An 18,385-nucleotide genomic window follows, 5' to 3' on the forward strand; every position below is an offset into this window, starting at 1 on the left:
CATGGTAGCCCAAAGCTCGCCGCTCGGGCTCTGCTGCGTTACATTTGGGTTCTTGGCCCAGGACCCGAATAGCTCACCGGCAGATGGAATTTCCAATGGGTGACTGCAGCATCGAGGTCTGTGCAACTTGTCCATCGGAATAGCAAATTCTTACCGAATGTTTCTTTGGGAAATAACAAACTTGTTACGGGGACGTGTCAGCTTGAGTGGTCTCCTCAAGACTCATCCTTGACTGGAGCTGTCATGAAACCAAGGACCTCAAGTCGCGGGGAGATTCTCCTGTACGATGACGTCGAGAAACCAAGACACAAGCCCTGGCCCGACCCACACAAGCCATGCAATCTCCGAACCAATCATGTCTTCCAAATTCTAACCAAGAGGTGTTGGGCATTGAAACTTGAGATCTCCAGAAGATCACTGAGACTCGGCAGGATCCGATTACATTAGGCAATCACTGCTTGGTACCTGATCAACCTTCTCGACTTCCACGAGATCAGATTTGCTCTAGGCTTCTACGGTAGCTGAATGAGGTGGGACCTCCAGATATCTGTCAGCATTTTGCAGGTATGCTCACGTGACAAATCAAATAGAGGCGTTCACAAAGTTTGGCAACGCTTCGTTCACTTAAGTTTCCACGTCACTCAAGAATCATAACCAACCGCTTGACTTCCTACACACTCGTTCCTACCTCAGTCTCTACTTCACCACAATGTCTACGCTCGAACTGCCAGTGCGCTCAGTGTAACAGACTACCAGAGGATATCTAACGAGATCTCAGCAATTTGTGAGGCTGCGAAAAGCGATCGCTCATGTCCAACAATGAGAAGCAGCAAATAGCGGAAGAATTCAGCGCCGCTAGGAGGGTCCTTCGACCTGCTTCTCAGGTGGCTATGGACTCCGCGCCGCAATCAACATCTATGTACCCTGGAAGTCTCTAGGTACAGCACTCCAGAAGGCAGTTACGGTTACATTCGGGGCGCAAGGACTAGAAGTAACGAAAGGAGCCTGGATTTAATTATCGGACTGGTTGAACGAATGAAAGCCAGCCATATGAAAGACAAGAGATTATGACTTCGGCGTAGGGTTGTCGGGATGTTGAAGTTGGACGCGTTGGCCTGAGACCGGTCGAGCTGCGTCAACGCCAATTTTTTCCACGGCTTATACTGGCGCTTTGAGGGCGACTACCTACGATATCATGACGCTACTAAGCTCGAGACCGAGCTCGATAAAGTGCATAAGGTACCTACCTATCTACCTAATCAATGCGTCTTCGCCCACTACCTTGGTTATCGCAAGGAGGGTCGTGTTTCACCTTCTAGCATCCTCTAGCATCCCATACTCAGGCTCCAGCTTCGCGAGCCTTCGGCTTGCCCGCTCCTTCTTATACGTCTTGCGCTGCCTATTGTGACGTTGGGGTGCTGTTCGAGGCGAGGCTTCCGCGTGCGTCAATGTGTTCTTAGTGATCCGACCGCCGCAAGTTTTGCGAAGAGTGCCACTCGCTGGTTGAGGTGTCGTTGCTGACGACTGCGCCACTGCTTCGCGCATGTGAGTACCTGGGGCATCGCCTATGCCGCCTGCTTGGGGAGCTGTTGCTGGCGGCTGCGGTAATTCGTGCCCAGCGACTCTTTCGGCGAAACTGTATTCGCGAGCGAGGTCATTCTGGACCTTGAGACCGACGCCGAGTTCATCCCACACACGAAACCTATGATTCATTTCCTCCTGATTTTGAGGTGGCGGTAGACGGCTCGTTCTTTCTGCCTTTTCTGTCAATTCAGTTGACCTTCTAATGGCCCTTTCTAGAGCCTCACGGTCTCCCTGTTCTTCGCCCTCAATTCTTTGTAACTCTTCTGCACATGATGCAGAATCGCCCGTAGCATCAGACAGCAGGGCCTCTCGCCGTCGCTGGCGAGAGATGCGAGCGTAGGTACCTTTGAGCCAGAGATCCCATACACCGTAATCCCTGGTATTCGGTGGCAATTTGGGAGGCTGCGATCCGTAGAAGCGATTCCAGGCGTCACGATGCTCCTGGGATTAGCTGGCCGATGCGGCTTCCTCTTCCGGGGTTACATCCTTGCCGAAATCACCAGACCCTCTTGGTGCAGAGTTATTCCGTGGCCATTCAAGCATGCCCACTTGCGCTTCATACACAGCAACGATCTCTTCCCGCGTCCAGCCCTTCTTGGGGAGGTCGATATGGTCCTGGATGTTGTTTTGTTCGATATAGAACCGTGAAGGATTCACGTAGCGAAAGCTTTCCATTAGGTCGCGCTTCTCGCGGGCTTGCCTGTTGCCCGGCTCATTTTCACGTCGCGACCTAGCCCTGTCTATGATTTCCTCCCTGACGAAGAACCTATGGAAGTGATACTTCTCCTCGGTCAAGTGCCAATACGTTCGCATGTACTCTATTCGTTCCCACGGGTCTGCCGGGACAGGCGTCGGTTCGCGAGACTCGGAGCTATCGCTGTCGCTGTCGCTGTCGCTTGGTGGTGGAGGTGGTGGAGGTGGGGAAGGACTGCGCGGAAAGCCTAACTCGTTGTTGGACATTCGAGCCCACAAGCGCTTCCAGCCTTCGTCTTTGATATCGTCCCCCACAAAGTAAGAGTATGGTCTAAAAGGCCTCCCTTCGGCCTGATGCTCCATCACCCTTAGAGCTCGCTGGCGCCCCATGTACACTGGTTCATACTTATGATGGGGATTCCTTTCCTCGAGCATAGCCTTCCGCAATTGGTACCACTCTTCGCCGAAGTGCTTTCTACCCCAAGCCGAATAGGTTTCGGGATCATAGGGTTCTGGCTCGGGTGTCCACGGCATTCGCGCATCAAAATCGTATGTATCAGGATCGTATGTTAGTGGCACCAACATCTCTCTGCCCAGTACTAATGCAGAATATGTATCTCTTTCCTCGCTTTGCTGATTGTCAACCGGGTGGACATTGTCGTTGAGGTTGTTGCCGTTGGATAGAGGACATACATTGTCAGAGGCGGCCTCAACGGATGGAGGAAGTGTTGACGTATTGCTGAGTCTGCGCTTGGGGCTTGTTTGTGGAGCCATCGAAATGATAATAGACGCGAAAATGACTGGTCAGGCTTGAAAAATAGTAAAGGGTATGTTGCTGGCGATAGGTTGAGAGGATGGTGAGGGAGGGAATGGAGGATATTAATAGGCGATAAGTTAAGGGGGATAATAAAGGATGGAACAAAGGATGTTGCTGGCGATAAGTTGGGGGGGGGGTGGGGTGAAGGACAGAGCAAAGGACAGTGAAGGATGGAACAAAGGATATTAGTAGGTAATCATCTAAAAGGGGGGTGAAAGATATGGAATAAAGGAAGTTTATTAATAGGTGATAAGTTAAAGGGGGATAATGAAGAATGTGGAATAAAGGATGTTTGCCTACCTAGATAAGCTCTTTTTCAAGCGCAGGCTCCGTGTTCCTCTCTATGGCTTGCAATCCACGTAGATTTTGACCGCCTGAGCTGCTCGTTCCAGCTTCATTTTCTCATCAATCATGCATCTCGAAGGTGGACACTGATCAGACAGTTTTCTATCTCACCCCGGAGAACGACTATTGGAGATCATTTAACATCCTGACAATAGCAACTGAACATGCCAAAACCCTAGAGACCCAAAGATGCTATGCCTGCGAATTGGATTGGACCAAAAGTCCAAGAGCCCACCGTATCTCGTCAGCTTCGGTAGACGAGACCATAACGATGTGATCTTGAACAAGTACTTTCCGAAAACTGATCAGTGCTATTTCGATTTCAATAAGGAAACTGGAGAGCTTCTTCTCCACGACATATCGGAATATAGCGATACGCAACTCACCGAGATCGAATAGATCACCAACGAAGACGAAGACGGAGACGGAGACGGAGACGGAGAGAGAAAGGAGAAGCTAGGTTATTCCCAAATATCGAGGGCCCGTCGGCAATGTGTCGTGCTTCTCAGGCCTGACTTGTACCACGATCGCGTCGAACGCCAGTGGCTCTTCCAGATCCGCGATGCTGAGTTTCGCTTGTTACCAGGAACAACACATGGCCGGAGTGAAGCTCAACTGACCAAGGAGAGGTTGGCATTCGCAAGAAACACCAACAATGATGGGACGATCGAAAGGACTTTGCAGCAACTCGGCACGCTCGACCTGCAATCCAAGGGATTGCTAGCTCGTGAACCCCATAGTACTTGGTTCCGAGCCTCACCCAAGCGGGAAAAAGACAAGGTGATCCGAATCAAAAAGCTCAAACCGCTTGGAAGAGGCGGCCAAGGTGAAGTGCACGAGGTTGTCGACATGTATACCGGCGCGCACTACGCTTGCAAAATCGTCGACGTAAGGACAGAGGTAACTCAATGGAAGATCCATTCCGAGATAGAGTTCAAGATGAGAGTGAAAAAAGAGGTAGAAATAGTCCAGAAGCTGACGCATGTAAGCTCCCTATTCTACATCTCCATGCTTGCCTCACGCTAATCATATCAGCCTCATATCGTGCCGTACACACACACCCAGGAATCCAAAACCAGCCACGACATCCAGATCTTCATGCCTGTCTATGAGGGCAACCTCCACGATCTACTGCAAGCGCTCAGAGACCAGGGGCAAGAGGGGGTACGAACCATAACCAGCAAGATGCTATACCAGATGTTACAGGCACTGGATTTCGTTCATACTCATGATCCGCCAATCATACATCGAGACGTTAAGCCTCCGAATATCCTCCACCGCGGCGGCAACTTCTTTTTGATAGACTTCGGGATCGCCAAAGCCGTCGATGCATCAAATACTGTCGTTGGAACGGGATCGTATATGGCGCCTGATCGTATATGGAGCCTGATGTTAGGGAGAACAGGCAGCAGACGCCTAAAGTTGACATATGGGGGCTCGGCGTGACAGTGGTGGAGTTTTTAGAGCAACCCGAAGACTTTAGGACAAGACAGTTTACGGAGTGGGAGCAGTGGTACGAGTATCTCCAGACGAGTCTGAACCAACATCACTTTCCTTTCGCATCTATGGTCACCGTCAACACCGATCGGCGTCCAACGGCTCGCGACCTACTACAAAGCTGGCGGACGAATGTCACCTTGAGTTCAGCAGCACCGCCGCTTTCGCACCAGCTAAATGGAACGACAACGATAAACTCTGCATCACCTATTCTCATGGACTGGACACAAACGGTACCCACGACGTTTGTCCAGCTCACGCCATGCGATGAGAGCATGTAGCTATCGCAACCTAAGCTGGCGGCGATTGCATCACTTGACGTGCCTCCCAGTCCACCGGCACAGCCAGGAGCCAGACGCGGAGAGTCTTTCAAGTCTGTGAGGTCTCGCAACGAAAGGGAGAAGAAAGGTTGCAAGCGTAAGAGGCCATCACAGAATGGGGATGCACCGTCTCACTCCTCAGGGGAATCAGAACGAACGCCAGGCAGAACTCTGCGACCGAGACCGAAACGGATTCGTAAGGTAGAGGAGAGATAGGCATTAGGATTAGCTTAATACCAATATTTCTTGAGGGGGCTGGTGAATTGCGAGGCAATAGGGGCTCCGTTCCAGGCAGCTAAGCCTGATGCTTGGACGAGTATTTTGTATATCTAGGTAACGGTTTCTTTTTTTCAGTGAAAGGGACTTGTACAACTAAAACTCAGGCAAGGTACCGCTGTAAATGGTTGGACCGCGGGCTTTCACTTGTGTCTGCGGGAGGTTAAGGGCTGGACGGCTGGCCGAGAAAGTCCTGCATTGAAAGTAATGACCCTTGTGAGTTACACGATATGCGAGATAGTACTTACGGATTGGTTCTGCGCTGATTTCGAGGTGATGCTTGCGTTCTAACACGGCGTAGTCATGTAAGCTTCCATTGTATCGATTGCGGGATGCAACCACCCTCCTCCCTTCCAGCAGCGTTTTGCGTATCACAATGTGGCACTAAGGTACTTAATTGAATACATCTCACCAAATGTTCAATAAGTACTCTCGAAGCCTACTAGGTCTGCCACTCGTAACGTGAAAACTCTCAACTGAACTCCAACAACTGACGCAGAGAAAAATGCCAGACTTGGGAGACTATGTCGATTCGAACCCAGAAGGCCCGCGACACATAGGTACATGGTCTCGGGGCGAGCATACTTCCCCCGGACTGATCGAATGGACGACAGCGGTGCCAGAGGCCCTGAAGCCATATCTGGCGACCGTTCAAGAGAGAATACCCACAGATGAGAACCGACCAGAAGAGACTCGCACCCTGGTGATTGACCACCTCTTCAACGATGGGCGCAGGAACGCCTTAATCTACAGGTGCGTTGAACAGCCTACCGATCTGCGCGATGCTATCACACGCATCCAAAAGCCTTCCTCGGAAGACAGGCGTGCTCTCGGCAGAATTATAGCGACACAGGTCCGGTCCCTGTACGTCCACTTTCACATCCATCACCCAGCTTTGCGGACCGAAAGTTTCGTCTTCTTCGGGGATCCCAACAGACCAGATTTTACCAAGCCCTATATTCTCGATTGGGGGCGACAAGCACTTCCCGAGATGTACCAACATCCTGAATACCAAGCAGAAAAATCTCTCTGGCTCTACCAAGTCTGGTCTTTGATGATGGTGCTGTCTGAGATTGCTGAGTGGCAGCCGCTTGACAAATCATTTCACGACGACGCCGAGTTGCGGAGCAGGAAACTAGAGAGGAAGCGGCTGGTAACAAGTCCGGGTTGGAAGGGTGCCATGACCGCTGAGATCTTCCAGTACGGCTTCGGATTTCTCGAGAAGGATCGCAACACACTTGAGGAGTACAGCGAGTGGGAGGTCAAACGCTTCTATGATGAATTGTGCAAGCTTCTGGAGCCGTTGTGATATTCTGTCAAAGCAAATGAGCGTGGCGCCATCTCAGTGCTATCAGCCTCAATAGTCACTGCCTGCTCTTTGTTTTTTTTTTTTTGTCGATGTCTTAAAGAAACCCCGTATTCTTAAGACTCTGGTACTGTCCAGCCCGCTCAGACGTTGGCAGACGTTTATGGCTGGTCTGTACGATGTCGGAGTAGTTGAAATTCTGGACCAGGGCCGAGAAATAAGCAGTCAAAGAACTTACCAATTGTATCGCAAGTCTTTTTGTCACTTGCGAAGGTTTCCTACCACAGCCTAGCTGGTGTCAAGTGTCAACGAGGATATCCTGGACTTCTATTCAGCATGGGTCACCCAGTGGTGACTTCTCAAAGATGGCACATTTAATCAGCCTATGATCGCGTCAGGCTGTTTCGCGTCGTCTTAGCAACTTCTGCTATAACGTATAGTGTTTGGTCTTCCAAGCGAGTATCATCAAACGGCCCTTCTCATACAGGCATTTGCATTCAGCGTTAACTCGCGTAATCTAGTGGATTGCTTATACAAGTCCCGCCTTCAAAACGCCGTCCTTTATTGTGTACCCTACATGATCCAAATTTCACAAACTCTCTAACAAACTCATCAGCTGCACCCATGGGCCACTTGCTTCGTTAACCCTCTAACATCCCAGACTAACAGCGTTGGCAAACAGAGCATAAGTGTCAGCGTGGTTGATGTTCTGCTCAGCAGTCAAGCTCTGGATGAAGTTATATCCATAACCACCATAGTCAGAAGTTCCCTTGATCTGGTTAAGATGGGTCATCTCGTGCAAGTTGGTGTTGCCCTGGTCCTGAGCATGGCAGGTTGAAGTGGTGGCAGGAAGACGCTCAAAGTACAGATCGCAGTAGGCCATGTAGTTTCCTCCAGGAACGGTATACGCAAGAACACCGTTCTGGCACGCGCCGTAAACATCGGTACAGTAGTATCGAGTATCCCCAGCGTTAGTCGATCCACACTCAGCCGCAATCTTGGCAAAGACATCAGCGACAGTCGAGCGAGTCGCAGCGTCAGAGTTCTTAAAGTACTCCTCCACCTTCGCAGCAGGACCGTTAGACGCAGCCTCCTGAGCAGCAGAAGCCTGTCTAGCACAGTTCGACAGAGCAGCCTGGGTGACCTGGAGCTTGCTACCAGAGCAGTCACTCTGCACCTGAGCGCGCTTCTGGTGGAAGGCGGTGCGGACGGAGAAGGCCTGGGGACCGTCGACTTCGGCGTCGAGACGGTTGGAGTAGAAGGGGACTGAGCCGACGAGCTCGGTGGAGTTCTCCTGGGCGAAAGAGAGGGCGCCGGAGGAGAGAACGCTGAACTTGCCGCCAGCAGAAAGATCGTGAAACTCGGCGATGTCGAACTCGACTTCGTAGGAGTTGCCGGAGGGGATGCTCTGGAAGGCGGTGTCATCGAGCTGGGTGGTGTCGAGAGCGATGCGAACACCGTCAAAGGGGACAGTCTTCTTTTCTGTTGGAGGTCAGTGGGTGTGAAGTTATGGGGGTAGTGGCTGAGGCGAGGGTAGTGTCGAGAATGTGTCAGAGAATGCTCCCTCCTGTTCTGCTGAGAGCTGAGTTCCATGGGCAGACTCAACCCTCAATATCCAAACAGGTCACATATCTAGACCACCTGACATTTCACCCATGCCTCATATCCAGAGAAGTCTTACCGGCAGAAAAGACCTGAGCCCTCTCAACAGGAGCCGTATCAAGGAATGTTCCAACCTTGAGGAGCTTCAAGTTGCTCTTCCCGTTATTGGTGATAACAGCCTTAACCTTTGAGTTCCCCTGCATCTTCAACTCAACGTTCAAGGGAGTAGGAGCGCGCTTATCCACCAGGGGCGCAGCGACAGCCATAGAGGCGAGAGCAAGACCAGCAAGCAGCTTCATTTTGAACGATAGACCAGATCGAACGAATGTAATTCAAAAAGAGTGAAATTGAAAAGAATGACAAAGAACGAATGAATGAGTGAATGAATGAATGAATGAATGAATGAATGAATGAATGAATGAAAGGAATGACTGTTGTGAAGAGGATGAAGACATGCTGAGGGAAGTGAGGTATCGTGAATACTTATACAGCCTAGAGTTGATACCCTGCGACTCGTCTGGACTTGGAAGCAGGGGACTTGCGACGATATTGATCCGTCTTGGTGTGGACCGATTCAGGGTTTCGTTTCGGACAGGTCAATATGTTTGACACAAGCCATTTCCGCTCTCCAACCTTGGCGATTCTCGAATTAATTGTCCGAAAATTAACTCCCGACGTTACCCATCCTCTACTATCGCCGTCTGTTTTATGCTATTTTCGCCTTTTGAGTTTATCTTCCGATTTACACAGTTAAACTTAACTTTCCCAATTGACTCTGTCCGATGTAACAAAATCGAAGATCCTCCAAAATTAAAAAAGGATCAAAGTCAGGTCCGGGCGTCATGCCCTTTCGAAACACACCATGTAGCATCGTCAGCTAGGATGAGAGCGCCCCACAATAGGATCGGTCAAGGCTATAAGAGATCGTCGTAAATCAAGGTTACATTTGGCGGAAGTAGCTTGGATTTCAATATCGCATGGTAAAGCTGTTCAGCATGGGCCTCTTCAAGGGAATTCATACCCGTAGCGTCAACCATGAAACCTGTTTGACGGGCCGTTTCTATAGCGTGATGAGTTGAGATCATTGGATAGAGGAATTGTTTACGGCTTTGGGTAAAAAGTTGGGCATTATCGTGTATCAGATTGCTGACGGCATGTGATTTTGAGATGGTAATAATTGTTTCGATGGACAGCTATGGTCAACTAATAACAAAGTAGTCGAAGACACTACCGAACGGTCTTTCGGTAAACTGATAGATCTGACGGTGAAAACCTCGAGACATCTTGGCTTTCCACTATCCTGCAGGTCTTCCAACGTCTGAACAAGGCCCTCCACACTACCACTTAAGCTTATACACCAGCCTCCGATCATTTCCATTCTCATATCTGACAAGATTTGCAAGGATGATCGATTCATCTCCGGTCTAATAGACCCATGATACTCGAAATAACGTACAAAGATCGGTGCGGAGCATTGACTTGAGAACTTTTAGAGCAGGTGCCAAATCTAAGTCAAACAAGCTTGCTTGGACCAGTTTGAGAACATGACTGCGTACGATTATTGAAGGATTCTATTGGTAAGATGTTCTGAAGGGCGATGGATAGTTGCATGTGAGTCTTGTTTGTTTGGCTTGCCGCGTTTGTCGAGATATTTTGATGTTGGGACCAGTTGAAGGCCTCAGTTTGTGGCATCAAGACTCATAACAACGAGGCATGTGATAATTCATTGGAAGGAAGAACTAGGTTCATGTTAGACTTTTGCAGAGGAGCAGCATTAATCCATTGGATAAGCTATCAAACCTGTCCATGGGGCACAGAAAGGGAACGTTCGCATAGGCTAAAGCACCATGGAGATGATGTCGCACACGGCATACGAGTTATTGCTCAGTTCTGATTCATTATAGTGGCTCTCTTCGAATATGGAAATGTCTCCGTTTACCCTGGACCAGTTCGAGTCTCCGATCCATTGTATGTAGACAGCAGTATACCCGCAACGAGTTGCAACAGGCAAGATTTGATGTTAATACATTTATAATTGTTAAGAATCGCAACCACGTTATGGTCACAGTTGTGGGTAGTGTGCAAAAATGCTGGCACCGATTGCCGAGAGATTATGTTTAGATTGATCATCCCACTCCCGGCAGCAAAGGGAGCAAGATCAACGTTTCGACATGCATCGGAACTCCAGTAACCGATACAGTGAAGTCACTAGCAAAAAGGCATGACAAGAGGCTCAATCAACAAAAAGAATGATCACGCTGGGGATCGAACCCAGAATCTTCTGATTCGTAGTCAGACGCCTTGCCATTGGGCCACGCGACCGTTTCTTGTTATTGAATTGGCTTTCGAAAACGTCACTTACTGATTCTGTGCTCAAACTTTTCGCTAGACCCGGAGGATTGTGGACTCAAATCAAACTCGGTACGCCGCCCACAACCCGCGCCAAGCGACTAGAGCTAGTAACTGATGGAATCTGCTAAACAGCATTAAAGTAAAGTATCCATAGCGGCGTTCAATAGCTCCAAGTAGACCCTGGACTAAAACCACCCGCAATAACAGTGTCTTTGCGCCACCTTTATAAGGGAGGATAGCGGCACAGCACAAAGAATGCAATCCACGTGAGATGCCTTGAGCCCCTGGATCTTGCGTTAGGGGAACAGTCGCGCACCTTTTAGCTCAACGTAAGGTTAATTATTATCTTAAGTTATTTTAATGGGACGTACTCCGAATCCAGCTCAGCTCCCTCTGCACGTTCATTTCATTCTCTTGGGATCAAATCTTCATTCATCCTCACCTCACTCTCCTTTATGCCATTATCTACGTGATACAGGGACTGAAACAATCCCTTGTTCCTTTGACGTCAACTCACTCATTTCATTTTTTTTCATTGTTGCCTTAGGGATTCTGTTCAAAAACTGAGCTCATGCCATGGCCATCTTCGCGTCTTCAGCTGTACGCCTACTCATCGGCCTAACAGTCGCACTCACCTTCATCGCCTTCTTCACACCAACAGGCTACGTACCAGACGTCGCATTATCATTCAGGATGCCAGCTGCACTTAAAAGACTCGACGTCTCCATTTCTCAAGAGGAGAAAGATCCTGTTCTCATCCGCGCAACCGTCAGAAACAACAATGATGAGCCCGTCACTATTCTCAGCTACGGCTCACCCCTGGACCCCTTGGGCATTTCTCTTGGCATTCTTTACATCACGCCTAAGGGCGACAGCAAACCACTTGACATCATGCAGATTGAAGCCTCACGGCTCTGGCCGCCTGCTGATGATGCTCTAATTGAGATTCTGCCTGGCCGATCGGCCATTTGGGAATTCACCCTCCAGGAACCTGTTGTTCCGATGGATAAGGTGTTTGAGGGCGCGACGGTGCAGCTCAAGGGGACGTGGAATGCTGTGTGGACAAAGGAGAAGAAGAATGTTGACTACACATCATTCAAGGAGGGCACACCAGCAAACGAGACTCTAACAGGGCCATTCAAGTCAAACGTCATCGACATTGAAGTCGCATAAACATGAATTGTACCACCATTGTTATTATTATTGGCGTTTGGGGGGCATGATTAATTGGTTCACTTGTCTCTACGTTAGATGACTAGAGTGATTGATGGGTTAATTGGAAGAGAAGCAAGGGGCGAAAATATTTTATTAGAATACATATAATCCAACCCAACAAGCAAAGCAAGCATTCTTTGTGTCTCCCTGAAATACCTGCAGTCAGCCTTTCGACGCAAGCCACATTCATACCCTGTTACAGACCATTGACCAACCAAGCCCAGGCGTGGACAAGTGTCTTAGATGATATCCAGAGCTGCACAACGCCGGGTGTTGGGTCTAGTATTCATAGATCGTTAGTCTAGTCAATGATTGATAACGTTGGTACGACTAGCTCAATGACTGGCGTTCCGGAAAACCCCTTTTCCAAATAAGCGCCATCAGCACTACCCTAAAGTTCGAAGTCATGACGAGTGTTGGTTCTGATGGAGAAACACTGGCAATTCCGATTGTCATACGATGAACTGACTATACATGCATGTGTAGAATACCCTTGTTCTCAACCAATCGCGAGTGAATCGCCATTGGCATATCAGCAGATTCACCTGGACCATAGCTATTATATCAACCCGCCTAGCAGCAACGCATTCTTTTTCCCAATCCTAAGTTCATCGCTTTTTCATTTACATTAACTTTCTGAGATTGACACTTCTTTGAACTGTACCGTAGAGAACATTCAACTGCTCGTTATGGGCTTTGTATTTCCAGGCGATTTGATGGTTTAGTCCCGTTATACTTCTTCACCTTTGACAATTAAATCACTGGTAGTTGCGACGAGGATCAGCCGAAACTGTCTGTTTTTACGGGGATGTACCGATGCGATCAAATCGTTGCGTCCCGGACTACAAGCTGCCGACGGGCATCGCCACCTCAGTTTCCTATCGCCATGCTTCAGCAGTTCTCAGTATCAAGTGTAGTATAACCCAATATTCAATTTTGTTTGCTCCCTAATCTACTTTTTGACTTTCTTTCCCCGGATATCAATCTACTCCCGAACATACAACCCAGCCATACCCATACCCGTACCAACACACATACTCACAACACCAACCTCACCACCATCCCTCTTAAGTCCATGCAAAAGCGTACTCGTCATTCTCGCACCAGTAGCTCCAAGAGGATGTCCCAGCGCAATAGCGCCTCCGTCAGGGTTGACCTTCTCCTTCGCCCACGCATCCTCGAGTCCCAACTCCCTCACACAGTGCAGCGCTTGGCTCGCAAACGCCTCGTTGATCTCCCACCGTGACACATCCTCCGTCTTGAGACCGACCTGGTCAAGGAGCTTGGGGATAGCGAGGGCGGGGCCGATACCCATCTCATCGGGATCGCAGCCGACTGTGACGGCTGAGACGAATTTTCCGATGATGCGGTCTTGGAGACCGAGGGCGGTAGCTGTGCTTCGGCGCATGAGGAGGGTAGCGGCAGCACCGTCGGAGACTTGACTCGAGTTTCCAGCTGTTGAAGCACCGTCGGGCTTGAAAGCAGGCTTGAGCTTAGCCAAAGCCTCAATGGAAACGCCCTCACGAATACCATCATCAGCAGTAACAGTGATGCGCTGCTCCTCGCCAACCTTGTTACCTTGCTTATCAACCTCCTGGAATCTTGTCTCAACGGGTACAATCTCCTCCGCAAAACGGCCCTCCTTTCTCGCACGCGCAGCACGACGGTGAGACTCAACAGCCATAGCGTCTTGATCCGCTCTCGAAACACCATATCGCTCCGCAACGTTCTCAGACGTCAAACCCATAGGCATAATACAATCCTGCGCATGACGATTAGGCGAGGTCTTCAGCTCCGGCCACACATCCACAGGGATAGCTCTGCTTCCGTAATTTCTCGTCATGCTCTCCATACCAGCTGCGATACCCGTATCGATCATGCCCGTCTGGATCTGCGCCGACACAGCAGCGATGGCCTGCAGCGAACTAGAGCACGCGCGGTTCACAGTGTACAAGCTAGTGGTGTTCTTGAAGCCGACGTGGTTGAGAGCCATGCGCGCCGCTTTGGAACCGCCGAGCTCGGAGAGCACCACGCCGACTGCTACATCGTCGACGGGGGCTTCGGGGTGTGCTTTGAGAGTGGCTTTGAGGACGCTAGCGAGGAGTTCCTCGGGGTATGCGTCTTTGAGCTGGCCCTTGTAGGAGCGGCAAATGGGAGTGCGGACGGCGGAGAGGATTACGGTGTCGGAAGGGGATTTGGCGAGGACGCCTTGAAGGCCTTTGTGAAGACGGACCGACATTATGAAGGTGTTTGGGGGTATATGGGAGATTATGAGTTGGAGGAAAGGCCAATTGATAAGATGAAGGAGAAGAGAAGAGATCAAAGGTTCATGATGAGAAGTGAGAGAAGTGTTTATGAGCCGGGTAAGTAAATATCCCAGAACCTATTACCCTCCACCCCCGCCGAAAGCCGGAAACACTCCCGTCCCGTTGCCATGAGCCGAAAGTGGATCCTCGACACCGGCTTCAGACTTCGGGTAATGTCGAGTGTGGCTTGAAATGTCGGAGCGTCGGGTAAGATCCCTACGTGTGGCGTCTATGGCTGTGCAACACTCATCATGAGACATCACTTTCTAATGAGATTCAATATCTTGTTGAAACTTGAACAAGCTTTCCATTTATACATAATTTCGGCAGTGGCATTCTGCCCTCTTTTGTCAAGCTAACATAGATAGACAAACTCGTCAAATGCAATACCGTCAACGCCCTCCTGTCGTTATAATCGTACCCCGAACTCCATTTGCAATCTGCTTCTGACCCAGACATTTCACTGTCTATACTGAATCCCCAGTCCTAGCTTGTCTTGCCCATCTGCCATTGGTTCAACCACTTTGGACTTCTTCGCTGGACTTGCTTGATCGAGTCGTATCTCCCCGGTAGATGAATGGTTGCCGCTGAATTTTCGCTTGTCGCTATCTCCATTTCGATGGGAAAGTAGTCTCTCCTGCATGCGAACTGTTTTCTCCATTGGTCCTGGTGTGTTCTTCAAGGTTTCGGCTACCTCAAAGCTCTGCCGCGGATCTCGCCGCAGCATCTCTGCAGCAGCTTGACTAGCCTGGCTATCAAACACCTCTCCATCCTGGTCGTTTTGGTTTCGTGACTGTGATGTAAACGACTGAGCTGCGGCAACCGACTCAAGCGCCTGCCTGGCTAGCTCCTCATTATCGTCTGCTGAAATAGTGCTCTCTCGACTCCTACGGCGGCGGTCAGTCTTGGCCACAGGTGTCGTAGGAATGAACTGTCTCTGGGAGTATCGATGAGGCTCCGAGTGAGGTACCAGATCCACCGATGGAAGAAGCCCAACATTTGTACCCACCGGCCGGTTCATAGGCGTCGTGGGCAGAGACGACATGGATTGCGAGTTGCGGTTGTGTTTTCCGACGCGTGGCGCAGGGCGATGAGAATGCATCGGTGTCGAAGGTGCGCTGTTGTTATCCTGGCTCATAGCCTGCAACAAAGCCGAGAGACCATGCTCCCCTTGTGACCTAGATGTCTGCTGTTGCTGAGAGTTTCTGTACCCTTGTGTCACGACAGCGACTTTCTGTTTGGGTGTCAAGACTCCGTGAAATATACCCCCAGGTCTACAGAGCATCTGCATATGCTCTCTGTTCTCGCGTATTCGTCTCAGCAACATATCTCGCTCCTCATGAAGAGCAATGCTTTCATCCTCGCTTTGCTTGATGACCTTCTTAGCAGTCTGGACCCGGCGTTGGAGGATCTCATTCTCTTGTAGCATGGCCTCATACCGCGTCTTCATCTGTAAATACTTTGTTTGTAATGCCTCGGACGGCTGATCAAATTCTTTTCTAGCCATTCGGGTGAATTCTGCATTTCGCAGCGCGTCTACCTCGCGACGCATCATCTCGTGTTCCACAGCAGCACGCTTGGCATCGTCGTCGGCCTGGATAGACAATAAGTTATACTGTAACTTATGATGAGCTGTCTCCATCTTGAGCTTTTGTTGCTCTGCTAGAGCCGACTGAAGCATGACGCGCAGCTCGTCGGCGGACGCCTCGAGGACCTGATGCGGAGCGGGAGGGAGGAATTCCGTTATCACAGGACGTTCGCGTATGTTATTGGGTACGGTAGCTGGCGGGGAGAAGAGTGTCGATGACTGCTGGGAGCCAGAGAACTTTCGTTTGGAGGGACCGGGACCAGCTTGACTGGCATGGCTGTTAACCTGGGTCGAGGGGGGCGGTGTAAGTGACGATGGGATAACCGTGACGGCCGGTCGATCCTCGTTGATCTCGGTTCTAAAGGATTCGTTTAGATCGATGGGCGAATTTGGAATCTCTGTCGAAGGTAATGTCACCGCAGCTGGATCTTGGGGTCCTGCTTCTTGGGGTTGAGGTGTCGTGGGGTTCAGTCGCTCTCGAGGATGTTTAACAATAATTGTATCGCCCTGCAAGGTTTGCAAAGCCTGTGTGGCTTCAATAGGAGAAGTCATGTTGAAGCAATCGTGTTCTGCTGTCAAATAATTCCCCAGGCAACCAAGTCGCGTCAACAGCTCTCGTCGTTCCTATCCGTTAGCTGAGGAAGCCGGATCTTCGACAGCGGGTTATATATATCGTTCGTCTTCCAATGTGTACATGTGCTTTGCATGCGCGTTTGTTTATTATCCTTTTCAAATCAAACTTTATGCGTTGACGTGCAGCGCAACGCAACGCACAACGCGCCGCGAGATGGATCCACAGTAAACAGCGATTGTGACGAGAGAAAAACAATCGATCGCAGAACCATCAATGAAAGAGGAGCAATGGGGATATAAGAGCACAATGTGAGTAGAGAATGGTAGACACAAGCGAGAAATGCTTCGGCTTGTGACGCCGTCGTTTTTGGTTGCTTCCAAGAAATGAGAAGCTAGCTTGGTTGAAGATGAAAGACCCGGGAACAAGGGTTTTTCCGTCGGACACGCGCCTGTGTGTTTTCAGTGGAGGATGATGCTTGTTTTTAGGCACTAAACTAGAAGAGGTTCCAGGTGAGTTCCGGTGACCGCGGCCTGTGAAACGATCCACAGGCGTTATCTGTCAGTGCCCCAGACATCAAACCAACCGAGCTGAACCAGACCAAACGAAACAGATACAGGATGAGAGGCAGTGGAGAAATCTCTCGATATTGAAATGAATGAATCAAACCCTGTATCCAAAAATGACTGTCAAATAAAAGATCCCAATCTGCACTCCCCCAACTCCAAACCATTAACACCAAAACACCAACCAAGTCGTGATACCCTTAGACGACAGCAACCTCAGCAGTCTCCCTCTCCTTCTTTTCCTTCCTCTTCTCACTAGAATTTAAAAATAAATTCCGAATCGCTCTTCCAGCAGCGAAGATCACATGAACCACGCAGATGGCAGGCCAGAACAGAATTATAAAGACCCACCACGCCGCCACAGCGAGTTTTGCCCAGATCGAGCCGTTGGAGTCGAGATACCACTCTGGGACAAAGCTACTAGCTTTTCCCCGTGTGTTTAGGACCAGGCCGATTATCAGGCCGAAGGTGATCCAACCGCTTAACGTGATTGCTGCGACCAGCCTGATGGTTGCGGAAGGACCCAGGGATTTGTCCTTGAGAACATTGTCGTTATCTGCAACGTCGGGCGCCATGAGGGCGATGGTTTGTATTATAGGAGGCATAGTGACGATGTGTGACGATGTAAAAGGTCTTGATTGTGGTTTTAGGTCGTACAAGGTGTGTAATGTGATGATATCGTGGAGTGTCGCTTGCGCTGGTGCTTGGACTTGTCTTGTAGTTTTCGCGGGCGGATATCGACGTGATTGAGGGATACTCGAAGAATGTTCCACGATGGTAAGAGTAGCGATGAAAGATACCTACATGGGAGGGATACTTCTGTGCTTTATACTCGGTGGTAAAGTTCGTGTTGATACTGAGGGAGTTGTCTCGTCCATTGAGACTTCACGTTCACGGTGCCCTAGGTTCTTGCCCCAGATGGCCACGAGGCACCTTCCAGAGTTTGAAGACAACTCTTACTGCCCGAGAGTTTCTTATACGTTAGTGTTGGTGAAGAGACGAAGTAACAAACGAATTCATTGGCCTCAGCATATCGGATGCTTTTAGTTGTGCGTGACTCATGGTAGTTGAGTACCTATAAGCTCGAGATATTTGAACCATGATCAGTTTTCTCATATTTAACTTTACGATCTTGGGAAACAAACACGCAGAATTGAAGCACTCTTCACATGCATCAATATCATAGGTAAGTCGGGGATGAACCAACGATTAAGACTCATCCACAGCCCTGCAAGTTCGCTGCCCGTGGATTCTCCACAGATCCATTGCTCTAATCTCAAGAAACTCGCCAAGGGCCTCCTCAGCATCAGATCAATATCCTCAAAGATACGGAAAAGAGCAGTCTGG

At 49.7% G+C, this 18,385-nt stretch overlaps 9 protein-coding genes and 1 non-coding gene across 11 annotated transcripts; 4 read left to right on the forward strand and 6 right to left on the reverse strand.

Annotated features, from left to right (window-relative positions):
- Window positions 1–809: 809 nt before the first annotated feature.
- Window positions 810–938, forward strand: FOXG_18440 (uncharacterized protein; the record flags this gene model as incomplete). The annotated part of the gene is made up of 1 exon (XM_018398520.1): window positions 810–938. One exon carries the CDS (start codon window positions 810–812, stop codon window positions 936–938), a length of 129 nt encoding a protein of 42 aa, XP_018236692.1.
- A 370-nt stretch (window positions 939–1,308) lies between these two features.
- Window positions 1,309–3,051, reverse strand: FOXG_18441 (uncharacterized protein; the record flags this gene model as incomplete). Its single annotated transcript, XM_018398521.1, has 2 exons — window positions 1,309–2,025; window positions 2,068–3,051. 2 exons carry the CDS (start codon window positions 3,049–3,051, stop codon window positions 1,309–1,311), a joined length of 1,701 nt encoding a protein of 566 aa, XP_018236693.1.
- Window positions 3,052–3,628: 577 nt separating this feature from the next.
- FOXG_18442 (serine/threonine protein kinase) lies at window positions 3,629–5,217 on the forward strand (the record flags this gene model as incomplete). Its single annotated transcript, XM_018398522.1, has 4 exons — window positions 3,629–3,712; window positions 3,839–4,423; window positions 4,475–4,814; window positions 4,862–5,217. The coding sequence occupies 4 exons, from the start codon at window positions 3,629–3,631 to the stop codon at window positions 5,215–5,217; spliced, it is 1,365 nt and encodes a 454-aa protein (XP_018236694.1).
- Window positions 5,218–6,037: 820 nt separating this feature from the next.
- Window positions 6,038–6,841, forward strand: FOXG_02951 (uncharacterized protein; the record flags this gene model as incomplete). Its single annotated transcript, XM_018380425.1, has 1 exon — window positions 6,038–6,841. One exon carries the CDS (start codon window positions 6,038–6,040, stop codon window positions 6,839–6,841), a length of 804 nt encoding a protein of 267 aa, XP_018236695.1.
- A 457-nt stretch (window positions 6,842–7,298) lies between these two features.
- Window positions 7,299–8,910, reverse strand: FOXG_02952 (uncharacterized protein). Its single transcript, XM_018380426.1, has 2 exons — window positions 8,520–8,910; window positions 7,299–8,320 (listed from the first exon to the last, which is right to left on the reverse strand). The coding sequence occupies exons 1-2, from the start codon at window positions 8,737–8,739 to the stop codon at window positions 7,488–7,490; spliced, it is 1,053 nt and encodes a 350-aa protein (XP_018236696.1). The 5' UTR covers window positions 8,740–8,910; the 3' UTR covers window positions 7,299–7,487.
- A 1,780-nt stretch (window positions 8,911–10,690) lies between these two features.
- FOXG_18443 lies at window positions 10,691–10,762 on the reverse strand. Its single transcript has one exon. It is a non-coding gene; the product is annotated as a tRNA-Arg (tRNA).
- A 355-nt stretch (window positions 10,763–11,117) lies between these two features.
- Window positions 11,118–12,178, forward strand: FOXG_02953 (uncharacterized protein). Its single transcript, XM_018380427.1, has one exon. It carries the CDS (start codon window positions 11,369–11,371, stop codon window positions 11,963–11,965), a length of 597 nt encoding a protein of 198 aa, XP_018236697.1. The 5' UTR covers window positions 11,118–11,368; the 3' UTR covers window positions 11,966–12,178.
- A 699-nt stretch (window positions 12,179–12,877) lies between these two features.
- Window positions 12,878–14,422, reverse strand: FOXG_02954 (acetyl-CoA acyltransferase). The gene has a single exon (XM_018380428.1). It carries the CDS (start codon window positions 14,244–14,246, stop codon window positions 12,993–12,995), a length of 1,254 nt encoding a protein of 417 aa, XP_018236698.1. The 5' UTR covers window positions 14,247–14,422; the 3' UTR covers window positions 12,878–12,992.
- A 161-nt stretch (window positions 14,423–14,583) lies between these two features.
- FOXG_02955 (uncharacterized protein) lies at window positions 14,584–16,915 on the reverse strand. 2 transcript variants are annotated; one of them, XM_018380430.1, is made up of 2 exons: window positions 16,319–16,915; window positions 14,584–16,259 (listed from the first exon to the last, which is right to left on the reverse strand). In XM_018380430.1, the coding sequence occupies exon 2, from the start codon at window positions 15,992–15,994 to the stop codon at window positions 14,774–14,776; it is 1,221 nt and encodes a 406-aa protein (XP_018236700.1). In that variant the 5' UTR covers window positions 15,995–16,259; window positions 16,319–16,915; the 3' UTR covers window positions 14,584–14,773. The 2 variants fall into 2 exon arrangements, with proteins under 2 accessions (XP_018236700.1, XP_018236699.1); XM_018380429.1 differs by having other exon boundaries at window positions 14,584–16,915.
- A 323-nt stretch (window positions 16,916–17,238) lies between these two features.
- On the reverse strand, window positions 17,239–17,643 carry FOXG_02956 (uncharacterized protein; the record flags this gene model as incomplete). The annotated part of the gene is made up of 1 exon (XM_018380431.1): window positions 17,239–17,643. The coding sequence occupies one exon, from the start codon at window positions 17,641–17,643 to the stop codon at window positions 17,239–17,241; it is 405 nt and encodes a 134-aa protein (XP_018236701.1).
- Between the last annotated feature and the right edge of the window lie 742 nt (window positions 17,644–18,385).

Source organism: Fusarium oxysporum, chromosome 8 (genome assembly GCF_000149955.1).
Source record: "Fusarium oxysporum f. sp. lycopersici 4287 chromosome 8, whole genome shotgun sequence".
In the NCBI taxonomy this organism is placed as follows: Eukaryota; Fungi; Ascomycota; class Sordariomycetes; order Hypocreales; family Nectriaceae; genus Fusarium; species Fusarium oxysporum.

Coding starts and splice junctions, on each gene's coding strand:
- FOXG_02952 (XM_018380426.1), bottom strand. CDS start 8,739: ATGAAGCTGCTTGCTGGTCTTGCTCTCGCCTCTATGGCTGTCGCTGCG. Junction 8,321..8,519: donor GGCTCAGGTCTTTTCTGCCG/GTAAGACTTCTC, acceptor GACCTCCAACAG/AAAAGAAGACTGTCCCCTTT.
- FOXG_02953 (XM_018380427.1), top strand. CDS start 11,369: ATGGCCATCTTCGCGTCTTCAGCTGTACGCCTACTCATCGGCCTAACA.
- FOXG_02954 (XM_018380428.1), bottom strand. CDS start 14,246: ATGTCGGTCCGTCTTCACAAAGGCCTTCAAGGCGTCCTCGCCAAATCC.
- FOXG_02955 (XM_018380429.1), bottom strand. CDS start 16,453: ATGACTTCTCCTATTGAAGCCACACAGGCTTTGCAAACCTTGCAGGGC.